Source organism: Ptychodera flava, chromosome 15 (genome assembly GCF_041260155.1).
Source record: "Ptychodera flava strain L36383 chromosome 15, AS_Pfla_20210202, whole genome shotgun sequence".
Lineage (NCBI taxonomy): Eukaryota > Metazoa > Hemichordata > Enteropneusta > Ptychoderidae > Ptychodera > Ptychodera flava.
Window position 1 is genome coordinate 30,325,873 of NC_091942.1, and position 24,880 is coordinate 30,350,752.

Below are 24,880 nucleotides of genomic sequence, written 5' to 3' on the forward strand. Positions count from 1 at the left end.
AAGTTGTAGGCTGAATCCACGCCATGTTGCTATCGTATGATAGGTTTAAGGTCAATGATTGCGAATGTTTCGTTCAACATCATGATTCCGTACCCCCATCGTTTAAACTGAAGGCTCCTACAGGAATAACCCATCGTTTAAACTGAAGGCTCCTACAGGAATAGCCAATCGTTTAAACTGAAGGCTCCTACAGGAATAGCCCATCGTTTAAACTGAAGGCTTCTACAGGAATAATACATCGTTAAAACTGAAGGCTCCTACAGGAATAGCCCATCGTTTAAACTGAAGGCTCCTACAGGAATAGCCCATCGTTAAAACTGAAGGCTCCTACAGGAATAGCCCATCGTTAAAACTGAAGGCTCCTACAGGAATAACCCATCGTTTAAACTGAAGGCTCCTACAGGAATAGCCCATCGTTAAAACTGAAGGCTCCTACAGGAATAGCCCATCGTTTAAACTGAAGGCTCCTACAGGAATAGCCTATCGTTAAAACTGAAGGCTCCTACAGGAATAGTTACAACAAAAACCCATAAGGCCAAAGTAATTAAATTGTTTGTTTTGCGTCCACTCTAAATGGGAAAAGGTACGCGTCTAAGCGGCTGAAAAACACACACAAGAAAATTAACACAATGTAATTTGATTGCAGCAAATAACAAATTGTAGCAAAATTTTTGTTCAGAAAAGCTAAGCGGTCATGTTCTAAAATTTCCTATTCAAATACACTGTGTGTGTTTTTTATGGAAACCTTAAAAACCTAGGCGGGTGGAGACGCAAAACAAAGAATTTAATTACTATGACCTAATCCTCCTTGACTAGATATAACGGACATTTCCCATGTCGAGAGGTAACCCGTGCATCGGCGGTCACAACACTGAGCACACAAAATCAACCATGGAAGTTCCAAAAACATACAAAGATTCACTTGTGGTCTATGTCAATGGGAAGAAGGTTTGTTGATCTTATATATATATAGAGAGAGAGCTTGCATGCAACATGCCGATTGCTGCTTCGCCTGTGAACTACTGCAAACAACAGGCGTATGTATCAGCCCTCGTTATAAATGTACCTGACACGGTTCACCTCTCTGTTGTGCACATATGCTTGTTGATGTACTGGTAGATTTCTGACCTTTTTAGCGAACATCGTTTTATACAGGAACACACAAACGTTTATCGCTGGAATTAATGGACCGTCACAGAGCTTGACTCTATTAAAACAGATGCTTTGTCTTGTAGGCTAAAGTTTTTCATTCAACACTTACTGGCTCTTTACTGTTGAGTCGAACAAGGAGAATGGCACTGAAAATTTCTTGAGACCTTCAACATAAGTTTACTATTTTTGCTATTTGAACTTATTACCGTCTTCAACTCTGGGTTCATCTTAAAAAAGGTATATGATTTTGTTCTGATATGTTGTAGTGACGCACGCATCACACATAGGGGTGGGGCAGACACACGTCGACATACTGTTTGACATTCGCAAGCTACTGCTATGTTGTACACACTGAAAATGTCAGGTCACTACCTATGCAAGCAGATCTCACTCCTATCATCGGTACTGTCGACATCGCGATAACACAATGAAGTGGAACTATGACGTCACGTATATATTTTTACTTATCGCGTTATCCGTGATTCTTTCCCTACAGATATGTGACAGTGATGTTGATCCAGATATGACTCTTCTTTCATATCTCAGAACTAAGTGTATCCTTGCAATCCGCTCTCGAAGCTCTGTGTTTGCACTCTTTCTAGGAGACAATTTATCATAAACACATTATGATATTCCGGGTCAAATATTCGGCCCAAGGCAATAGACTTTTTCCCGATCATCCCACAATACAGTGCACTGGCTGCGTCAAACACCGTAAACACACTCAAAGCGGCAAAATCCTTCTGAATTTGTGTTGTACAACTTCATGATATACAAGAATTACAATTAGCCATGCCAAAAACCGCCTCTTGTATATTTTAACCGTACGCGACGAAAACATTGGTGAGTGTATAACCTACCATAGTGTTCTATGGGTAACTTACCTTGCTTATATCCTACTGCTAAAAGGTTCGATGCGTAACGTACGCTGTGTATACCCTGGCGCGCGTGGACATTAACAAATTATTTTGTTTTCGAGAATTATTATCCATACATGTGTACACGTTGCACGGTGACACTACCGCAAACAAATCAGAAAATATAGGTGATAAAGAGTTGCCATTTTTATACTGCAATTGATAAGATGCCATTGAAAACATGTCGATTACACCTGTGATATGATTGAATGCTGGCACTTGGAGTTGGTAAAAAGTGAGTCATTTTGAGGCGTCGTTACAGAATAATTGTTAATTAACAGCATTAATATCACCAGCTGTAATATATTTAAATGGTGCACGAAATCTATAACATGGAGGTCCATCCAAATGGCGTTGACTAAAGTTGTTACGTCTGATATTAATTTATCACGTGAGGTCAACATGAACAGATCACACAATGAAACAACTGGTCCACAAATCCATAAACTCGCCTGCAAATTACTTCAGTATTTTTGCATACCAGGCAATCTGTTGAGTATCTCACGGTACCACAGTTGCCGTGTATGGAACTTAAAAATTGATTTTGAGTGCGGGAACAGCTTTAGGGGACCAAAATTAGGGTCTCTCTTATCAACATGTACGGTTTTACTCAGGGTGCTAGGTAAACTAAATTAGAATTTTTAATAAAGAATTGTTCTGTGTAGTCTACTGGTAAAACTTAAACGCACATGTACGAGTTGGATATTTGTATCTCCGGTCATATGCAATTCGTATAACCTCGCCGAATCAAAAATTAACAAACCATTTGTTTGCGATGTACTGTGACCGATCCATCAACCTACTTGCCTGTTTGTCGTAGCGGTATTGTGTCAGAGCGTGTAAGGTTGGCCCTACAACGATAAGATAATGCTGAGAGCTTGAGAAGGTAAAAAAGGTCAATGCACCTTTCGCAACAACAAATGAAGATTGACCATATGATGTCGGTGACAGAATAAGACTAACGAACGGTCATTAGGTGCAGGGTGTCGAAACGCATTTACACTATTCATAATTACCTGTTTAGAAACACACCCAAAGATATCTTATCAGATTGTACTTTATCACAACAGATAAGTATCGTTATATTCAAGCTAAAAACCCTTTTGAGGACTGAGTGACATCTAGAAAGTACTGACTACCAGATACGCCCTAGACAAAATTACATTGTCTTGCCTTTCTGATAGTTTAAGCAGCCAAGTTATTTTGCCAGTCACCCTAAACTTGAAAATGCCCTTTCTACATTTACTATGTCAAATGTCAAAAAGATCATAGACAGTGCAGACGCATGAATTGATATAAGGCAGGATATGTCTATTACAAATGTTATTATGGGAACATTCCCGGTCAAGGGACAGGAGAAACAAACTTGATAATATAATGGAAGTTTTTTGAATTCCCAATATAAAAATTTTCGTTTCTAAAAGAATCATCTCTCTTTACTTGTAACATAATGAATTGTATCCCTTCATCACTTGATCAAATACTGTTGGTATTTACCTGTGAGTATAACCTTACGTCATCGCTCATCAATTCGAGACAACTATTACCTGGTGTGATGTCGGCAGATTGATAGTATTACTGCGATAAGGTTAGGGGAGTCTGCGATATCTGCTTCGAGATTGAAGCCGTGTGTACACAGCTCAACCAACGCGCAAAGAGAGAGACAGCCGAAGAAATTGTCCATAGCAAATAATTTAATATCAAGAGTGTCATAAACTTCAAACAAACTACATTTTCTCTGAAAATGCCCTAATTTTAAGGGAAATAAAACATTCATCACTCGGTCAATGACCGCCAACCTTCAAAATTGCTCTGGTGCCAAGTTTGAACATATTATTTTTCGCATTGCAAAAGAATGATTAGATCATAACACATTGATTTGTGATAACTTAGAATGAAATTCATATGCATATCTTATCACCAGAGGTAATGTGCATAGCAGGCCACACAGTTCCAAACAAATCAGTTGAAGCAGGTTGTTGTAACTGTGACAAATATAGAATTTTCATAACATGCCGGCTCCCCTGTATGGTGCCATCATGTAATACGATGTGACATGCATACATATTTCATGCGGTGTTATATTTACTCTTTCAATGGGTATAATTATGCATGTCTCAGCGATTGATTTGGTAGTTAACACATCAAAGTATCCGGTAGATAGGTGTGCACAATAATATATGCACATATCGGCATTGTTTGTCTTGACTATACATTTCATTAAAATTTTCATGCACAAATGAATATTATCGGGTGACCTGCATTCTTGTACTGAACACATATGGTTGCAGAAGTCAATTAGAAAGCCGATGAGAGAGAGAGAGAGAGAGAGAGAGAGAGAGAGAGAGAGAGAGAGAGAGAGAGAGAGATCAGACTCCCCTAATCTTTACATGTAAATTTAATTATATCTGGCTTTCTAGTTGACTTTTGCAACGGTTTGTGTAAAGTACAAGAATAAATATGGCGTATACTGATGCATATATGAGTTAAGCTGATCCCATACACATGCATGACTAAGGATATTCTGTCCGTATTTCACAATGCAATGTATACGAGCAATTACCCTTGACAGTATTACAGTACGTCTTACTGGAAGCAAATACAGCTGTGGCGAAGGAGGCTGCGGTGCATGTACTGTCATGTTATCAAATTATGATGACCAACAGAAAAAGATTTTGTATCCTTTCATAAAGTAGCTCAACTACATGTAGTTACCGGTAAGGAAGTTCAACTTTTCTTAATGGCGAACAATATGGTGGTTTGCTTTTACGTTTTGTCTCTGTAACTTTCTTTTTAACAGTGTTCAGTCGTCGGATTACCAATTACTGGTTGTGCACTCCCTTGAAATAAAATATGAGAAAAATGTTTGCAAAAACTTCACAGGCCAGTTCTGTTTGAACGGATGAATAAGTACTGTTAGGTAAGCGGGAGTTGCTATGACATGAAGGAAACTCATCTCCTACAACCCTTAAGATGCACTGTTTAAATTTGATGCTAAACGTAAAGTGCAGGTCTGTAGTGAATATGTCATTTTCAAGTGAGATTTAGTAGGCCATTTTTATGTTGTGGGATAATAGTCGACAGGTTCCAAAGCGTGTAACGTCCACCATGTGGGACGAGGATAAGGATGTCCATCCTCAGGGAGTTCGTTCATTTGTTAACGTTTTCCATCATGACGCTTTAGACACTACGCCATCAATGCTTGCTACACTCCGATCTGTGCTCTCCATGGAATGGCTGTTACAACTGTTGAAGGGATTGGATCGACGAGAACTAAACTACACCCAGTTCAGGTATAGTCATCTATTTCGTAGGATCCTTTTTAACAGCAAATACTCACCCATCTATCTTTTTACACGCACACACACACGCACATAAATATATATTTGATTGAACATTTGATTATATATATATAAATATATATATATATATATATAAATATATATATATATATATATATTATATATATATATATATATATATATATATATATATATATATATATATATATATATATATATATATATATATATATATATATATATATATACAGTTGTGAATGAAAAGTGACCCATGTGGGACTCGAACCCACACCCCCGTATACATTACGGATGCTCTACCAACTGAGCTAATGGATCAGTCGCCTCAATGTGGGCGGTCCTGTCTCTTAGATGGGCTTTTCATTCTGTTGTCACTTTTTCCCTTTTTTGTCAAACTGCAATAATTTTTTTTCATTTGAAGAAGCAACAACTGACAAAAGTTCCTGCCTAATCATGGATTTTTTCAGAAATACATGGCGTTCAGGCCTATGAGAAAATTGCTAGTTAAATTATCTTTCTGAATCCTTCAAATCAGGAACGCATTGGCAAGGCCCATGGATTACAATGTGGATTCTGTACACCGGGAATGGTAATGTCCATGTACACATTACTGAGGAACAACCCACAGCCAAACACTGCTGATATTGAAGAATCTCTTGTTGGAAACCTGTGTAGATGCACCGGATATCGACCGATAATAGAGGGCTTTAAAACATTCACTGAAGTATGTTTGGCTTTCTCCCTCTTTTATTTACTGAACTGTGTCCGGTAAACCAATGTTCCGTAAATATACGGGTCCACCATTGTTAACAGCGGGTTCGGCAAAACTATAGTGGTGAAAGAGTTAAAGGTTACAGGTTAAGCTTGGCCCGACCTGAAAAGCTGATAAAGTAATAAATGTACCTTTAGGTAGTATGCGCCTGGAAAGTGAATAACTTAAACGTTTGCTTAAATTTTCCTAAATGAAACTTTAAACCACTCTCTTACCCACTCAACAATAATTGAAGCTGCAAGCAGCGTTACCGGGGCCAAAGCTATTACCATGGTTGACAGTAATTTCACCAATGACACCAAGGGCACAATTCGAGTTTAAATGTTCTTTTTGTCGTAAAGAAGAATTTTGAATGTATCTCGTGGTTATTGTTGATTTTTATGAAAACCAATATGGCCACTAAACCACGTGACCCATCATGCGCCTTTCGCAAACTGGAAAGTGCTCATTCTAAGGAAGATATGAGACAAGTTTCAGTTCAAATGGTGCATTAAAATTTGTTCTGGAGAAGAAGATTTTTGAACATTATTCCCTGGTTATCATAGCTTTTTCGCAAAACCCAATATGGCCGCTAAACCACGTGACTGATCAATATGCCTTTTGCAAACGTGATACTTCTCACACCAGTAATGACATGAGTAAAATTCTAGTTCAAATGCTGTTTTGGTTCTGGAGTTTAAGATTTTTGTACATTAAATTGAATTTTACGAAAAATTATTTGTAAGAAGCAGTTGCTATATTAAGTACCATCACTTTCCCACCACTGTACTAGTGGTTCGATATTGCACTATTGATTTTGTCAGTTTGCCCCTTTTATTGTTCTTGGACCTTGTGATTTACTTGACTTGAATGATAACGATCGCTGGAATTGATTTGAAGTTATATTCCTCTATATTACAATCTTCATAAGTGATTTCGTCTTTTCAGAGTGGCTGCTGTGGAAATCCCTCTGCTTGTCTACAGCCGGGAGATGAATACAATGATGTGAGTATATGACTTCAGATTTTACTAAATACTCAAAAGTCAATAAAGAGGAATCTCAAAATGGGAGCTTCCATGGATATCTTCTTTCAAGCATTGTAAAATAGGCATTTGTAAATTTTCTGGGTTCATAGTTCCGTGTTATAACATTCTGTGTCGTTTTTACTGTAGATGGTATCTGGCCTCTTCACACCGAGTGACTTTGCACCTTATGATCCAACCCAGGAAATCATATTCCCTTCTGAATTACAGGTATATTACAATAATTGTAATAACGATAAGTTTGATTTTCTTTCATTCAAAAGATATCAATATCTACTGAGATAATTTGATAAGATAAAGGTTTGACGTTCTCAATGATCGTACGATACGAAATAAATGGTAAGAAATAAATCTGACCTCTTAAGAATTGGCGCAAATAAACATGTGAACACACAAATATACATATTTTAAAATATTGCCGCAGAAACTAATGCTGATTTGTCCAAGGGATATCTAATTTGGATAAGGAAATTTAAAGGACATTTTCCCATCTGAACACAAAACTTTTTTCGGGAACCACTTAGCCTGTCAAGTCTAAATTTGCTCTGTAGGCAACAATTCTTGACTTTATTCGGGATGTGTTAAATGATTTTAAACTGTAATGTACGTACATTTATTTTGGTAACGCCCGTTTCATTTTAGCAAAACATCGCTTACTTTGAAAGGGCGTCTTTGGTAGCTGTCAATTGTTGTACGTAAAATCATATCAGCTTCGATCACTTTATGCGAATTTTATTTGGCAGTTAAATGATAAGTATAGGTCGGGCGTAGTACAATTTTCAAGCAGTACGACAACCTGGATTCGGCCAACAACACTAAAGGACCTGCTAAGACTGAAATTCGAAATACCTGATGCAGTGATTGTTGTCGGGAATGCAGAAGTTGGTAAGAATACTTCATAAAGAGTAAATAGTGAATGATTTTAGGTGTTTTCCGTAATTGGTACCAGATCGACATTTTTTATCATTAAACTTTATTACTGTTGCTCTGTAACACAGGGAAGCTAATCTTGCATTGCTGTCTCTCCGGATATGTGTCTTTCTTCCTATGTGTCATGTGTAAGGGAATCGAACTGACATTCTGCAATTTGATTTCAGGCTTTGATCCTACTGTAAGAAAGCTGCAGCCCAAAATACTGTTGTCAGCGTCTCGAGTAGCAGAATTGCTTCAGATTGATGTGAGTGATGACGCAATCACATTTGGTTCTTCCGTTTCCATGGCTCGAATGTGTGAAGTCTTGAAGAAACGAGTCGAGGATTTGCCATGTAGGTTATACACTATAATGCAATCTTGGCCCCCTTTTACCGCCGTCCTGCTACTCTCATTGTTATGGATAGTGAACTTGCAGCATTATCTCAGTGAATATTGCTTAACATTATGATCATAGTAACTTCTTTTGAATAAACAAATATGCATGGCCATTTAAATGCAAGAAATATACAATATAGGATTTGTATATTTAAATTACAATGTCCATGAAGCAAATAGGCAGCATTTCACGTTTTACTCAGCTCTTCCTTCGGAAAATACACATTTTCAATTTCTGTCTCCGTCATTGTTGATTTAGCGCATGATAATTTAGCAAATTTGGAAACTGACAGAGCTGCAAACTACAAGACGTATCTTTCGAATTGACTTCCTGAGAATGCAGCATTTAGTGATTATGCATACGATTGGGTACAAATACATATTTTCCTTTTGTTGTCAGCTTGCAATGGTCAAACATATGCGGAATTGTTAAATATGTTACACCAGGTCGGGGACTGTCAACTGAGGAATGTTTCTGTAAGTAAATTACATGCGAACACTGTTTCATTTATATTTTTGGTAGGTACAATGTATTTAACATATGCGGAAGGCATTTCACAATTGTTTTAAATGGTTGCTGCTATGTAAAGGCATTGATGAATATGCTTTTAATTTAGGAGAAAACTGCATACATATCTTATTATAATCTCCAAAAATATAACGAAGTACACTACGTGTTCACCTGAATATGGAGAAGTCTTATAATATCAGGGCTGTCCATTGATGCGGAAGTTCACTACCGAAGGATGAATGATGCTGATGTCTTCAAGTACGTCGAAAATTACACACTTTGAGGAAAGTATTCTGTTGATTGTTGCAGGGCATTGGCAGCCACATACTGTCGGCAAGCCCGTTGTCTGATCTCACTCCTTTGTTAATGGCGAGTAGAACTACACTTATAGTGGCATCTTTGAAAGGTCAGTATGTGTACGTCTGTTAAACGATTCCATGATATCAGTCGCCTATCATTCGGTATACTTGCAATCAAAATACAGATTAGAGTGAGATCGGCTATGATGCTGCTCGGTGAGACCAAAACGGGTAAGCAGTCAGTCATCCCTTACAGTATGGGTTGAATATACTGATCAGTAATTGATTGGTGCCAATAACCTATCACATTGTGATCTAACTATTCATTAGTCCAGCATACATGTACAATTCAAAAGTATTCACTGCTGAGCCAGTGACATTGGTTTGCATATCTACAGTTCCGATAAGACAACTAGTGGACCATGGACTACTTAGTTTGATAGTTCTCGTTTAACCTTGAATTACATAGTGGCCACACAAGTATTGTACAAGTTTTTTTTGCTTCCTGTATTGGGATAAAAGGGTATTCGGTCGGTAAAAAGCACAAGCTTTATGCTAATAGTTACCGCTCCTCCTACAAGGGCTTATTCAAATAACAATATAAAGTTCATTATGATTTGCTCATTCGAGGGAATGAATGGAACCCTAATAGAATGTAAGCTATCTTTTCGGCCCAAGCCTCGATTATTGTATTTTTGGGACTTTTCTAACCATGAGGAAATTCTTTTCATGTTGAAGTATCTCACATTTTTATGTGTAGGAGGCAGTCGACCCTTGTCCCTTAATAGTAGCTTCTTCGTGAACTACAGGAAAACATGTTTGACGAAAGAAGAAGTTTTGGTGTCCATTACTATTCCGGCTGGATTAAAGGTAGAACTTCTCATCTTTTAGCTTCTCGTCTATTTATAGGCAGAGATGGTATTCCAGTGATTGCAATTCCAATGTGATGGCAACTTTCGTCCGTCAACTTCTAACTTTCGTTTATCAACCTCAGGCTGCTGGGCATTATTATGGGTCATATTATAAACTAGTGGGGATGTTCATAGTTTGGGTTCAGGTTTAGTAGAGCAATTCTGGGCTGTGACAAAAATTAAAAGGGACTTAGCCATTGTTAAGCCTTTCCCGGAGGTTGTCTTGTTGACTGCGATCTATTACAGACTACTGAGCTTACGTTGTAGAAGTACTCGCTTTGCGTTTGCTCGCTCTCTGTGCGCTAGGTGTGTTTGGTACCTCGTTGTATGGTATGCCCTCACTGCTTCACGTGATACGGACGTGTTGCAATATCTAATATGGATCATATGCCTCTGGAAATGCTCTATGTGTATTAGCCTATGGCATATTCATAGCATTTTTTTCATTTAATTTTGCAAAATTAAGATAACGCTTTCTTCCAAATCGTTTCCTGGAGTATCAATGTCATACGAGCGCAAATGAGTGAAAAGTTTAGACATCGGCGTTTACGGTGGCCATGTTTAGTGTTTACAGCTCACATGCGTTTCCGTGTAGAAGCTTAGGTGGAGTAAATAACTAACAAACGCGGTTCGTGAGTCTCGCCCTCTAGAGGCAGACCTGTGCAGTACCCTATATGAAGTACCTTCCACATTTGATGCTTGTTGGATGTACTGCTGTGGGAAACTTGACTGACACAAAGAAGAATTTTAACTTTCAGGAAATGACAAATTTAATAGGGACATATTCTGAACATGCAAAATACTGAGGGGAAATGCCTAAATATTCACAGTAAACAGCTTTACTGACTCGTCAGTCATAACGGGGAAAAACGATGAAAATGTTTATGATCTGGTTCATAGGTGTAATCTTATTTATGATGTATTGAAACCATAAGAAAGTTTGCAATTTGCACTTTGAGACCATTTTTTGCGCTTTTTGGTCAAAAAATTATTTCTTTAAATAATACTTGTAGCTATGGTTAACATTTTCATAGGGATGATCTCAACGTGATATGTGCAAATTACGATGAATCTTCAATTGTGTATTTTTGCAGCAATTTGACATATTTTGTCTGGCCATCCTGATATGAGCTATCAATGATTTCCACCTTCTTCATCAACGCATGGGTCACAAATAGTTATTCTCTACATAACGCAGCATGTCTGTATAGGCTGCTAGGTCGCTTGTTGGAAAATCCATTAAAAATGTAACTTAAATGTTCACTTGGTAAATATTTAATTTACACACAACAGCTTTTGCATTTCCCATGCAGTGAGGTCAGCAGGGAAGTGCATCATTACTGTTTCCGGATTGTTATTTCTTTATTCTTTAACTTCTTTCCACATTGAATTATCTTTACGTTGGCAGTATACTGTAGCTTAAAATTTTCTGATTGATCATTCATATATTTAATCATCCTTTGTGTTCTTTGTGTCCATATCCAACCTCATGACGCTACATCATCAACTATTTGCCAACAACTCCATGCCAACAACCGACTATCCGACCCGGCCGCAAACTGGAGAAGCTACAGCGTCATTGACGGTATTCTTATTTCACTAGTCTAAAATTTGAGGGAAAAGAATTGGCGAAATAGTTGACATCATAGCTGTGGCTTTAGAAACATCTTGCATTAAGCTTTTAAAGTATAACGTTATTGACATCTAACTTTAATTTAACATTCATGCAGAACGAGTACTTTGCTGGGTATAAAGTGAAAAAGCAAGTTCATCGTCGTGATAAGGAGGTTTCCATGGTAAATGCTGGCTTCAGAGCTCTATTAGAAGGGAAAACAAACATTCTCAAGGAAGCTTCTTTGATCTTTGGAGGAATTGGACCAACTGTTGTAATCGCGAACAGTGTGTCAGAGAAAATGTGCGGCAGGTATTTCAAGAAAAAAGATGTTTTTAAACTTGTTGAAGTAAGAAAGTTGTTAATGACATCAAATATGAGTTGCAAATTTAAGAGAGGCGACATTTGTGCTTTGTGTCGCTCTTGTACAGAAATGTATTCTACCATAAAACCATATTTCTTAGATTATTGACCTTGGAATCTGGAATGTTATGGAACAGAATATCTATATTGTCTATCTCTTTATTCTATATTGTCTATCATCTATCGTTTTGTCTATTCAGCTATCTATCGATTCATTCATTCATTTATTTATTTATTTATTTATTTATTTATTTATTTATTTATTTATTATTTATTTATTTATTTATTTATTTATTTATTTATTTATTTATTTAAATGGCGTTGTAAATTTAAGGAAATGGGATGAAGCTCTATTGAAAGATGTCCAACACATGCTCGGCACCGAACTTCAGCTATCACCTCAGGGCGGAATGGTAGAATACAGAAGGTCGTTACTACGGAGTTTTTTCTTCAAGTTCTACCTCAAAGTCTTAAATGAACATTGTGAAAGAATGGTAGAGTAACTTCTTTAATGAATATTCTTGAACACCTACGATGATGTTATGTGATTATTTGTGACACCCATCAATGACTCCACTTATTCCACAGCCCTGTCTAATATCATATATTTCACTTAAGACTTTTGACAAGTGAACAAAGAAGTTAAATAGAAATATAGAGAGATAATTATATTGATTTATATACCAAGAAATAGATAGCTCTATTATCAGATATTAACAGATGTATGTATACATTTATGTACATGATTCTATTAACATACATACATACATACATACATACATACATACATACATACATACATACATACATACATACATACATACATACATACATACATACATACATACATACATACATAAAGCTAGAGTTCTATATATACCAAAACCTTGTGTCTTCGCTGGATATTGCAGTGCTCGATGTATTACCTCTGAGCGGTATACTTGTACAAATGGAGCATATCTAGTACAGAGAATACCAACTTTTGCACGCTTAAAAGATAAAGAATGCTCTTTAATCACTTTGATTTCTTCGTATTCATTATGAACAATGTCTTTGTTTATTAAACCTGGCATCTCTTTTATATGCCTGGTTTTTCGAAATATATAGAACCGTAGATATATGTGTACACAAGCATGTATTTGTGCATAAGTGTGTGTGACAGAAAAGTCACAAAGTTTTGTTCGAGAACTAATGACTCAGAAAAGACATCTTTCTCTGCACGTATTAGTCTGACAGCTCTTTATCGGATTCAGATAGACCTGTGCTGTTAGACGTTGAAAAGCTACCAAGCAAAAGTACCCAGCTGTATCAAGTTAGTATATATTGATATCACTTTTTCGTCTTTATCAGTTAATTATTTGATGTGTCACTAACTCTTATCGCATTTAAAGACTATATATGAGAAATATTTTGTGGTGTTATGTGAACGTAATGCCTTTTTGCTATCATTTTAACTAGTCATTCAGCTGAAATCTCTGCTTTCACTGATACATGATGAATACTTTTTATATTTTATTCTTTTAAAATACTTTTGATAGGAAGTACCAACGGGGCAACCACAAAGTGATCCGGTCGGTCGCCCTATCATTTTGGAGTCAGCATGTCAGCTTGCCACTGGCGAGGCAGTGTATTGTGACGATGTACCCCCAGAGCCAGGTAATCTATTGTTTCAAAAATAATCGAAAAACAAAGTAAGGTATAAATAAATGACAAATACTGAAAGCAGTAGACACTCTACCAGGATATAAGATCAGTGAAAGCACAATCGTGATATAATAAATCCGGTTTTGTAAAGTGACCAAAGACTTTTTTGAAACATTCAGAGGAGTACATATATTTACAGTACAGAAGATATCGTAGTATGGCGTAAGTGGTTCGACGTATTTATCTGATTGTTGGTCACGTTTAGATCAATTAGGTCTATTCTGTATAAATGTGTTTCCCGTCGATCTTTTTCCAAGCAAACATCATCATTATTGGACAGGCAACTGGAATAACAAAAAAGTTGCACACTCATGGTCTTTACTTTAGTCATAAAGGCATTTCGATATTCAGTATATTAATAATACACAACAGTTTCGTATTCACCTCGACATGTGTTTACATGTCGAAAGGACAACACTACTTGATAGTCAAGGTCGGTAAAGCTAGGTATTACCCTATTTGAATGCTCAGCACGTATTCAATTTACAAGTCGTTGACCTGATTTCCTCGATTGGCATTTTAACAGCTGTCCTTTTTTTATAATGCATTCAACCAGGCGAACTCCACATGGCGCTTGTCTTCAGCACAAGACCACATGCAAAAATAATGTGAGCATAAGTAAAGCTTTAGTAAAGTTTTGTCATTGATTTTTCCCTTCTAGATTTAACCTTTCCAGCCTTTCTATTGCTTTTGCTAGACAACAACTGTAGAGACGTACTAAAGTTTTTTTCTTTAACTATTTATATATCAACTAGTTATTGCTTACAGGTAGCGGCAATATCCGCACCTGAAAATCAGGCTGTAATAAAACTGCTACTGTGAGTAATGAGAAATTCAGATATCATGAAGGAAAATAGAACCCATGATAAAAATTTACAATTATCCATGTCGTAAGCATCAGTCGCCAAAATATTTCTCTATGGATTTGGCCAACAATAAAAACTCTCATTAGGGTAACGATTTCCTCACAAAATATGTGTATAAAACTACCGCACAATGCATAAGTGTTCTTAGCTGTCAGACAAGCACGCTTATTTTCTCAACATAAAACAATTCGTCAGAACTGTTGTAATTTGCCTCTTACTTGTGTATAATTCTATGATAGTATGATGTGCTTTTTGATGTCAGGTGGTATGTTTAGGGGTCTGAATGTCTTATCCCGTTCCTTTTCCTAGATCTGTTGACAAATCAGCGGCATTGTCCTTGGAAGGGGTTCGTTGTTACGTAGATGCTACTGATGTCCCTGGTAAAAATACTTGGCCTGCGGAAAATCCATTAGATGAAGATAGCGAAACCTTTGCTTCAGACAAGGTACGAGTTGCATTATCCTTACAATATCGCTATTATTTGAATATAGACAAAATAGTTTTAAGATATGACAACCTTCAAAATGACTGCCTGTTAGGCTATAACGTGTTGTTAATGACAGCATTATCATGTCCATCGCCAAGTATCTTTATCATGTATACACTCATCACATTTATTGGTATACACTTGTTTGTCGTTGGTAGGTAATCCATGTTGGCCAACCGATAGGAGGTATTCTTGCTGAGACTCAAGATCTGGCCCGCAAAGCAGCTAAACTAGTTAAAGTTCTTTATGAAGACATGGACTATGTTCTTTCGATTGAGGTATGCAGGCATGGTATACTAAGACGTTCATTTATTACCTCTCATTGGATTGTTAAATGCCCTAGAATCACCAAATATACCCTCATAAACACAAGTCATATGTAGTTAGACCAGATACAATTACAAGATCTGGCTCCTTATCACGATGTAATGTTTATACTTTAGCTTCTCTGTAAGTACAGTGTTTTCAGTCGGGTTTGAACTCACAACCTACGTTATTCCGTCACCTAGCGGAGAAACAACACACAGAACCGCTCAACCTATCTCAAAAAAAAGAGTGGTTCAATAGCCGAACTAAGTTGTGTCATTTTTCTAACTGCGACCAATCCACACGTGAGAGTTCAGAAGCACTCACGTTCGTACACTCACTATCACACACATCGCACACACACTATATCGCAGCAATGAATACATCGCTTAAACTGGGCGAAATACAATCTCGGGGATAATTCTGTCCACCAGCAGAACTGTAAACCAAGGGTAGAAAATACGGTGTTTTCAATCGGATTCTAACTCACAACCTATAGTGTCCAGTTACCTAGCGTAGAAGCAACAGACAGAAGAGCTCAGCCAAAATCCCACTCTCAAAATAGAGTGGTAATTTAAAAGTGTTTTCAGTCTATTTGAACATTCATATTCAGTTCAGTCTGGGCTTCATTGATCTGGCATCGCTTCTTCATAGTCAACTCATTCTTACCTACGAGTCGACAATTGGTAAATGATGGTCACCTGTTACCCTGAGTCCTGCGTTTGACATGAAGTATACGTTCTTGTACAATCTCTTTGACGTTTTTATACAGCGCCTTTTTCAAGCCTATTTTGTTATTTATAACAGAGAGTCGATCTTAGTTGTGAATTTTGCTGTTAGAGAAAGCATACAATAATTCATCAAGTTGACGATTGCACACAGTGCAATGAGCTATGCCGTTTCGTTTGTTCTCTACTGACAGGATGCGATCAAACGGAACTCATTTTTTCAACATGTCCGACATCTAGAAGGAGGTGACGTTGCCGCAGAACTTGAAATATGTGACCATGTGTTGGAAGAGGAGGTGTATGTCGGTGCCCAGAGTCACTACTACATGGAGACGCAGAGTTGTATCGCCCGACCCCAAGAGAGGGACGAGATATTAATTATCGCAGCATCACAGAATTTACATGATCTGCAAGTAAGTATTCATCAAAATGAAATCCCCGAATAACGCTTGAAATGTCAGATTTACTGTAACACGATTTTCATTTTACTAGCTGATGTACGTTCTATACTAAGATCGCAATAGTCATCTTTCATTCAAGTTCGACATTGCAATGAAAATGGCTTTTCACCAGAAATTGTAACCGATTCATTGCTTTTTAGGCCGTATATTCCTGTAACGTTCCATGCAGGTTTACTTATTTTTTACAGAGAAAGCTACCGCTAGCATTATAGTATGAGTGAACTCGTTATCAACAACATACAGTACTCTTTCAGAAATTGATGTTTCGCTATTGGGAGCGCTTGCAAATTTATGTCAGTTTGGGTTACGAGCTTAATTTCTTCATTCGAATGTTTTCTCTTTGTTTTCTGAAAGTGTAAATTCCACCATCGAATCCTCTTTCGTCGATGACATGGATTGTGTAATTAACATTTTAGGCCTGCAACTTTGCAGGTCAATAACAGGCTAGGGCCACTTATCGAGTGGGATTTAATCACTATTTTAGAAACACTTGAGAACACCTTATGATTTCCTACCCAAATACATATGTTTACCTTTTTATCAAGATATAAACACATTTCTTTGTATTTGTGTGGACAGGAGGCAGAATCAGTGGTGTGGGGTATTGTTTTCTTGCTGTGCTCTCGCTGTCGCTCGTAACGTTCGTAAATTACGAACAAAAATGAAAATTTACGAAAAAAAATACATGCCCGATCGGCCATTTACGAACAATTTTGTTATTTTTGAAGCCTGATTTTCGGTCAAGATTATGAATTCCGGGGAAATACTGTCATATCTCGTCTTTCAAAAACTACTCTGCCCCTATCATCGGCGCATCGACAATGGTAATAGCTTTGTACTTTGACCTGTGCTAACATGAGCATGCGCGAAAAGGTTTCAAGATCCCCGGGTCGTGTACTCTCATACTGGTATGTCATGCATTACGGTAGTTTCGAGATACCCAAACACTCACATGCTGTCAACTTTCCGAATGGGCGCGGGTGAAGCGGATCGAGGGAAGCGGGCAGTTACAAATGCTTCAGATAGATAGTATCCTCAGCTGGGAAAGATAGTTGGGCATAAAAAACGGCACCTGATATGAAAAAATTGGAAACAATGAAACCGCCGAGAAGAGATCAAGCCGGGAGATCAAGACAGTCACCCGGAAAGACAGTCGAACTGCAGTCCGGGCCGCCCATGCTTGAACGATGTACCGTACCGCAAAGTGTTTGTCTGTGCATGGAGGTGGAAACGAGCCGGAAATCTTAGTTGTCATAGATTTGTCATTTGACGATCTGCAGATTGAATTTTTTTCAGTGAACTTGCCAATTTTAATAGGTTTCCTTCAAAATATTTTACAAGAAACTGTCTCAGCAAATGTTATGAATACTGATAGTTTCCAAAGACAATGCTGTGCACAGTCCCAAGACGAAAACGTTTATCCAGACGTTTATCCAGACAAAAAATAAATGACGATCATCTGCGGCGTTTTAAAAGTATAACTGTCTCTAAGAAAACATTAGCAGGATCACCAGTCTCAGTTTGCGTACTTAAATTTGCTGTTATAATGAGACAAAATTTGTGCGAAACCACAGACTGCCAAATGTTCTGATCAGTGGTTGTTTTAAAAGAATTTTAGAGATGAACATGGCATAATGACTGCAGCTACCAAGAGGCACCACCTAACACCTATGGATGACATGCATACTTTCAAAGTAACAGAGCTTTCCAAATATGAAAAACAGGGGAGAGATTTTCTAGCATCTAAAACTTGTGCAAACACTGATAATATTAATGACCACTTCATATATTAATATATATAATCATCAAGCACTGACTACACACACAAAGGGAGTTGTCACAATATACTTGAAAATGTTATGTTGTGTAATAAAGATCGATTAATCGAATAACATTCATGAGCCGGTTGACCAAAATGACACACTTTATTGAAACAAGGAAGAAATTTCAATGTTACAAGCACTCATGACCCATGATGTACTGCGTTATTGAATGGATCTTTTGAAAATGTGTATCAAAATATGAGTGTTCACTGTCAAAAACAAACTAAAAAGGAATTTTTGACTTTCCTTTGTCTATAATGAAATCATTCATCATTTCTATACCCTTATAACATCATTTATTGAGTACCAGAAGTGCTTGTTGAAAATGGGCGGGCTCAGCATTACATAATTTGTGCTTACTAATTTATTTTGAACCAAATTCGTAAATTTACTAACAATTTCGAAAGGCCAGGGAGAGCACAGTCTTGTGATAATTAACATCATTGTTGCCTCCTAGATGAGTGTTGCTGAAACACTTAATTTGCCTGCTAATAAAATTACGGCAAAAATCCGAAGACTTGGAGGAGGGTTTGGCGGCAAACTTGAACCTGCCAAACACATGGCAAGGATGTGTGCTGTAGCTGCCAAAAAGTAAGTATATTCGGTAAAATAAACGATTATGTACTGATAAGAAGAAAGTATATGAATTGTCATTTTTGCTGCGTATAGCTATACAAAGGAATCGATCAACCAGTTGGCATTATATCTCGTGTATTCAATCTTCTTGGTATATTCTTGAATTTTGTCATTTAGTAAAAAACTCTTTCTGAATGTCCTTAACAGCATAAGGCATATAGTTTTGTTCATGCGAAGTATTGTCGTAACTTGAGTGGCTATCTTTACTTCCCTTTGGCGACATTTTATGCAGATGTGCAAAGCCAGTCAGACTCAGTCTTGGAAGAGATGAAGACATGCAGTTTGTTGGCACGAGACACGCCGTCCTTGCCAAGTACAAAGTTGGCTGGTCTGTAGATGGTAAACTGAAGGCATTACAGTTGGAACTACTGCTGAACGGGGGTTGTACGGAGGGTCCTTCTTCATGGGTAAAATCCGTTTTTCTTGTGTGCTTAATTGCACTTTGTCGCTTCATCAAATATTACTTACGCAGAATATTACAAAGCCCAAATAGTCGCAACAACAACGCATGGAGCTTTAAAATTTTAATATTTTTGATCCTTTTCATTTTGCTGGACGAGGCTCATCTATCATCTCCTATGAATGTACGAGTATCAAGGTCAAAACATTTCATGTTAATGAGCTTGTCAGCTATAGGTTAGGGTGTTAAAATAACTGAAAAACGCAATGTCTTTCATCAACCTTGATAGAATGGACACAAAGTGTATAAACCTAACTAATGTGAGGGCCACATATTTTCCTGATTACAAGACAGGGCTTCTACATCACAAAGATACGGGACGAGACATTGGCTGTCAAGTAAATGGATCTCTTTTCTCTTTGGTGGGCAGCTCTGCCAGCAAGCTATCTCAATGGATCTACAAATATAGCAATTGGCGGACGTTGGCGACGCGCATCGCCACTGGACCCGCTTCGCATCTTTATCTGGCAATACACTGCGCCAATGTCCCCGTGCATCCTTTTTGTGTTTTTGTAACAAATTTATAATATTTTATTCATTGTGTTTGAATCTATGGAAATGCCATATATGTTATCATGATGCAATTTTAAACTTCCTACAGATTGCTGACAAGATGGTAGCACACTCATGCAATACCTACAAGGTACCAGTTTATGATATCAAGGCCAGAATATGCAAAACGAACATTTCATCTTGCGGATCCATGAGAGGAGTTGGTACACCGAAATCTGTGGCAGTAATGGAAATGATAATGGATGCTATGGCAAGGAAGTCCGGAATCAAGCCAGAAAAGGTAGCTTCTGCAACTTCAAAATTGTTTACATAAAATGATCTGTTAGGCTTCCTGGTATTTCTGCAGGCTCCTGCCTGATCAAACATGCTATAGGAAATAGAATCGTGTCTTCAGTATGATATACTTCATGATCAAAATAATGAGAGAGATATTAGAGACATATAATTCCACGTAATGCTGAAGGTTTCTAGACTGTTGAGATTTTCAAAGATGGGATAACTTGATTATTTCTCACTGCAAAAGTTATTTGTTTGAGTTTGCCGTGAGAAACTGACAACCTTCATTGTAATGGCTCGCCTGTTTTGGGAACAGGCCGGTTTATTATGTATTTACATCTCTTCGAGGGTTAGAGCCTCAGGAACAGATTTTAGCTCCTGTGTTCACTCAGACACTTGCAATATTTTTCTGTGTAGAAGTGTGTTATGTATGTACGTGAGCCTATGTCACAGGTATTTCAAGAACTTTGCTGGTTAGGGGAACTTACATTAGGAACATCTCTCTGTAAAATACAGGACCTGATTAGATTACATCAATTAGGCTCAAACCCTATTTGCATAATTTTCCCAGTGACATTGCAAAAACCGTTAACTTAATTCAACTTAGAATTACAGCGCTTGTAGAGAAATGTGTGGAATGCAATTTTCCATGGATTATATTGCTTGGATAAGGTTACTCCAATATTTCAGCACATGACGTAGCAGCTGCAACAAAGCTGAAACTTGTCTTTCAATGAGCCTGTGTCTTGTTATGATCATTAACACTTGCAAAACATCGTATTTGATCAATGATACCCTAACATTAAGGAATAGTGATAAAGCTGAAGACGCATTGCCAATTATTTACATGAAAAATAACAGGTCTTTCACTTGATTCACATGTTGTTATGGGCAATATCTGTACAGTTTCTAGGAAACTTATGCAGTCACTTTTGACGTATCACACAATATGCAAGCTAGCATTTACCTGACATTTAACTTGCTAAGCTTGTTTTACTATTGTCATATTGTATTATCGACCTATTTAGTAATCGCATCAATTTGGTCGAGAACTTTCTGATATACAGCTTCGATGGTAAAAGCTAATTTGATAGGTAACTTGTCAGTCTGAAATTGTATGAACATTATTTATTGTAAGTTTTATATTTGGCCAAGTCTTTTAAGCGATACATCTGCTAGATGTCTTCCTCTACTATTATATCATCATATCAACAATATACGTAGCAAATTTCATCGAATTAGTCACGGCTTTCAAATAAGCAGTTATTTGACAGTATTGTGTAAAAGTTCTTTCCTACCATTTTTATAAGTGTTCGTAGCAGGTCTCATCAAGTTTAACAAAAGATTCCCAGTTATATTCTCTAATTGTAAACATTCATTAAATATGCAAATTACCAATAATTTGACCCGACACTATTAAATCTCTTATGCGTCTGAATTATCAATTCCCGTAATAGGTTCAATCAACTTGCGGCAATGCCTGTCAACCGTGTGTGTGGATCCTTAGTCGTGAACGATTTTGAAACATTCAAAACTGCAATGTCGATCCTTGCAACTTCTTAATGACTTTGAAATTTTTCGCATTTCGTCTATAATCAATATTTCTGACAAGATTCATAAGATCTGATGTGATGATTCTACAATATTTGACTGTTGAAAAATAATCGTCAAAAATTAGAGCCACAGACACTTTAGACAGTTACCCGACGATGGAGGTAAGATACCTTTTTAAATTCATGCAACAGATAAGAGAAATTAATCTTTACAAAGAAGGGGATGTCGACAATGTAAACCAAGAGCTGCTAGATATTCAAAATTTGCGAAGATGCTGGGATGAGTGTCTTCAGAGAAGTGACTACTACCAACGACGACTTTATATTGACAACTTCAACAAGTAGGTAAAATGGAAAAGAGGTAATGTCATGTATAAAAAATAGTCTTCTTATCTGTTAAGTCACTTGTTCCCCCCCACCCCCCACCCCCCCCTTATCATTTAAGTCATTATCTCCATAACTTCTACTGGCATCAACTAGGCTTATTCAACAGCAGGATAGCTGCACAGAGTGCACTTTAGACTGTATTGTGGAAAAATCATGGCTGCAGATGACGGTGTTTGACTCAAAACACCTATAGCAGTTAGGCATGTGTTATTTTACCAAAATGAACCGAATATCTAATGTTTTACAGGTCAATGACGTATGATATTGGATGGCAAAGTGAATAGCCATTGAAAAGAAGTAGTTCATGTTGTCCATTTGGATTGTTTGCATGGGCATATTTGTGCCAGTGTAACAATTAACAATTTCATGAGAGTGGTTTTTGGGACACAGAAACTATAGAGGATAGTAGCAAAAGCTCTGAGGATTGTCCGTTATTCGCTCTTCCATAGCAAAAGCCGATGGAAGAAGAAAGGCCTAGCTGTTGTACCACTGAAGAGGTGTATCGGATTTGAAGTACCTTTTCTCAATCAGGTAATATATGTTCACAAAAATCTGACTAGACTCACAGAAAGTGAAAAATTATGAAATGGTTTACGTCACTGACATAGAAAGACATGTTAACGCAGAAACACAGACAAAGGTCGATTTCAGAAAATGCTTCCTGAGAAAGATCGTATTACTGATGAAGTGAGCGATGAGTATCATCAGAAAATTCTACACTTTGGAACTTCTAAGACATTGGCTAAAATTCTTCCAGACTGGAAGAATTCAGTATACTGGCTCCCTTAGGAAAATTCAGTGGTTGGAAATGACCTGTACAAGTGTAGAACTTGCTGTAGACATGGTGGTTCATTCAACATGCCTTTCATATCAGTACCGAGAGGGAGACTGATCACCCGTCACGTATACTTGCCTGGGCCGTCTGGGTCCATTATACATCAATGAAACATCAATTACAATAGAAGTTTTGATATGATTTTTCACAAACGCTTGCTTTTAGAATTAAACAAGTGGATCAGTCAGAAATTCATACCAACTTATTATTTTCTCCATTACTTAGATGATTGATCACTTCTGACACTGCTGAACACTTAAACCATAGACAGTAGAGGGGGGAAGAGGATCTTCTCCCCTCTACTGTCTATGCTTAAACTTGGCAAAAATGATAATCGAAAAAGCCTTTAAGAAAGTCATTTGGATACTGACATCAGAAACCACACGGCCAATCAAAGCTTCCCGTGGCACTTTATTTTTGCACTAGCTCAGGAGAGTGGAGGTCCATATTAAACGCCATCAGAACCTGTAATCTGGAAGGTCCTCTTTACATAAAATGAACGGCAAATTTTCAACGGAAATAGAAGCAATTGTGACCTCAGAACCACTGTTTAACCTCGATGACGGTGTCAGCCCTTTTCATTATCTCTTACCATTTCATTTCAATATAGTATGCTTAAAGAATTTTTACATCTGAAATTGACAGTAGAGACAAAGCTAAGGAGTCAAAGATGGCATATTCGGATTTTGAAAGCTCTGGATACGTGACTTCTCATAACCTCGCGAGAACGAACTGAACCTTGTCTTAGAAGTCCAACAAATCAAGGTTACGACAAACCTAAAGTTGGTAAGGTTGTACTGACCATCGAAAACTTATCTCGTGATGTGTACGGCGTTGCAATTTGGAGGGATACGAGCCCTAAATAGGTGTTTCCTGACAAGTAGACTGTAGCCTGACCCATGAGGCTTCTCTTCCTTGCTGAATGTCAAGGGGAATCTGGGGACAAGAACAATATAGACCAACTACACCGTGGAGGTAATTACCTCCATGATTACACCTACTTAAACGAACTTAAAAGCAATGGCTGAAAGACTGCAAGCATCCTTTGAGAAATCAGGCATCTGAGCAAGCTGTAGTTCCTGAAGAAAATGGATGAAACAACCACTCCATTCTGTCATACTTAGAACTTCGGAGACCACATCTGTCAAAGCAATGTCTTTGAACAGCCGTGGATAAATTATGACGAGAGTAGTTTGTGTGAACCATAAACGCTCAGTGAACGCATTGCGTAAATTATTCATGCATGTTTGTTTTCTCGAAAATCTAATTTTAAATCCTTCGTTTCCTCCTACAATTGTGTATATGTCTTTCAAGGCTTGTAATTAAAGCATCCGGAGTATAAAGTAAAAACAGCGAGGAAGATTCAGTAGGTAACATTGAAAAATATTAATTAAAAAAGTTCTTCGAATCCATATAACGTTTGATCCTTATTTAAAAGCTTTGTTCTACTTGATATGTTTCTGTCGTATTTACAACATAACAAAGAACATATTGTATAATGCTGTTTTCTATACATGGACCTCAATAAATTATTACGCAACTAATTGTGCTCTGCTACATACTTTTCGTCCATAGTCTTGTTAACTAACTACACAACCGTTCATCAAAGTAAGCAGCAAAATAATCATTTAGATTTACATGTTTGCCTTGAAACAAA

At 37.4% G+C, this 24,880-nt stretch overlaps 1 protein-coding gene across 1 annotated transcript in view; it reads left to right on the top strand.

Moving 5' to 3' along the window:
- The first annotated feature begins 514 nt into the window (after positions 1–514).
- Positions 515–24,880, top strand: part of LOC139151848 (xanthine dehydrogenase/oxidase-like) — a 30,868-nt gene continuing 6,502 nt past the window's right edge. The window contains exons 1-25 of the mRNA XM_070724866.1: positions 515–948; positions 1,649–1,706; positions 4,650–4,746; positions 5,254–5,362; positions 5,925–6,113; positions 7,089–7,145; positions 7,314–7,394; positions 7,928–8,069; positions 8,282–8,449; positions 8,893–8,969; positions 9,313–9,409; positions 10,063–10,172; positions 11,944–12,137; positions 12,523–12,682; positions 13,417–13,500; positions 13,727–13,844; positions 14,449–14,500; positions 15,068–15,203; positions 15,404–15,523; positions 16,474–16,692; positions 19,021–19,154; positions 19,432–19,606; positions 20,261–20,452; positions 22,194–22,342; positions 22,838–22,919. Of these exons, the coding sequence (XP_070580967.1) occupies positions 835–948; positions 1,649–1,706; positions 4,650–4,746; positions 5,254–5,362; positions 5,925–6,113; positions 7,089–7,145; positions 7,314–7,394; positions 7,928–8,069; positions 8,282–8,449; positions 8,893–8,969; positions 9,313–9,409; positions 10,063–10,172; positions 11,944–12,137; positions 12,523–12,682; positions 13,417–13,500; positions 13,727–13,844; positions 14,449–14,500; positions 15,068–15,203; positions 15,404–15,523; positions 16,474–16,692; positions 19,021–19,154; positions 19,432–19,606; positions 20,261–20,452; positions 22,194–22,342; positions 22,838–22,919 (3,114 nt within the window). The 5' untranslated portion in view covers positions 515–834. The remainder of the gene's footprint in view (positions 949–1,648; positions 1,707–4,649; positions 4,747–5,253; positions 5,363–5,924; positions 6,114–7,088; positions 7,146–7,313; positions 7,395–7,927; positions 8,070–8,281; positions 8,450–8,892; positions 8,970–9,312; positions 9,410–10,062; positions 10,173–11,943; positions 12,138–12,522; positions 12,683–13,416; positions 13,501–13,726; positions 13,845–14,448; positions 14,501–15,067; positions 15,204–15,403; positions 15,524–16,473; positions 16,693–19,020; positions 19,155–19,431; positions 19,607–20,260; positions 20,453–22,193; positions 22,343–22,837; positions 22,920–24,880) is intronic.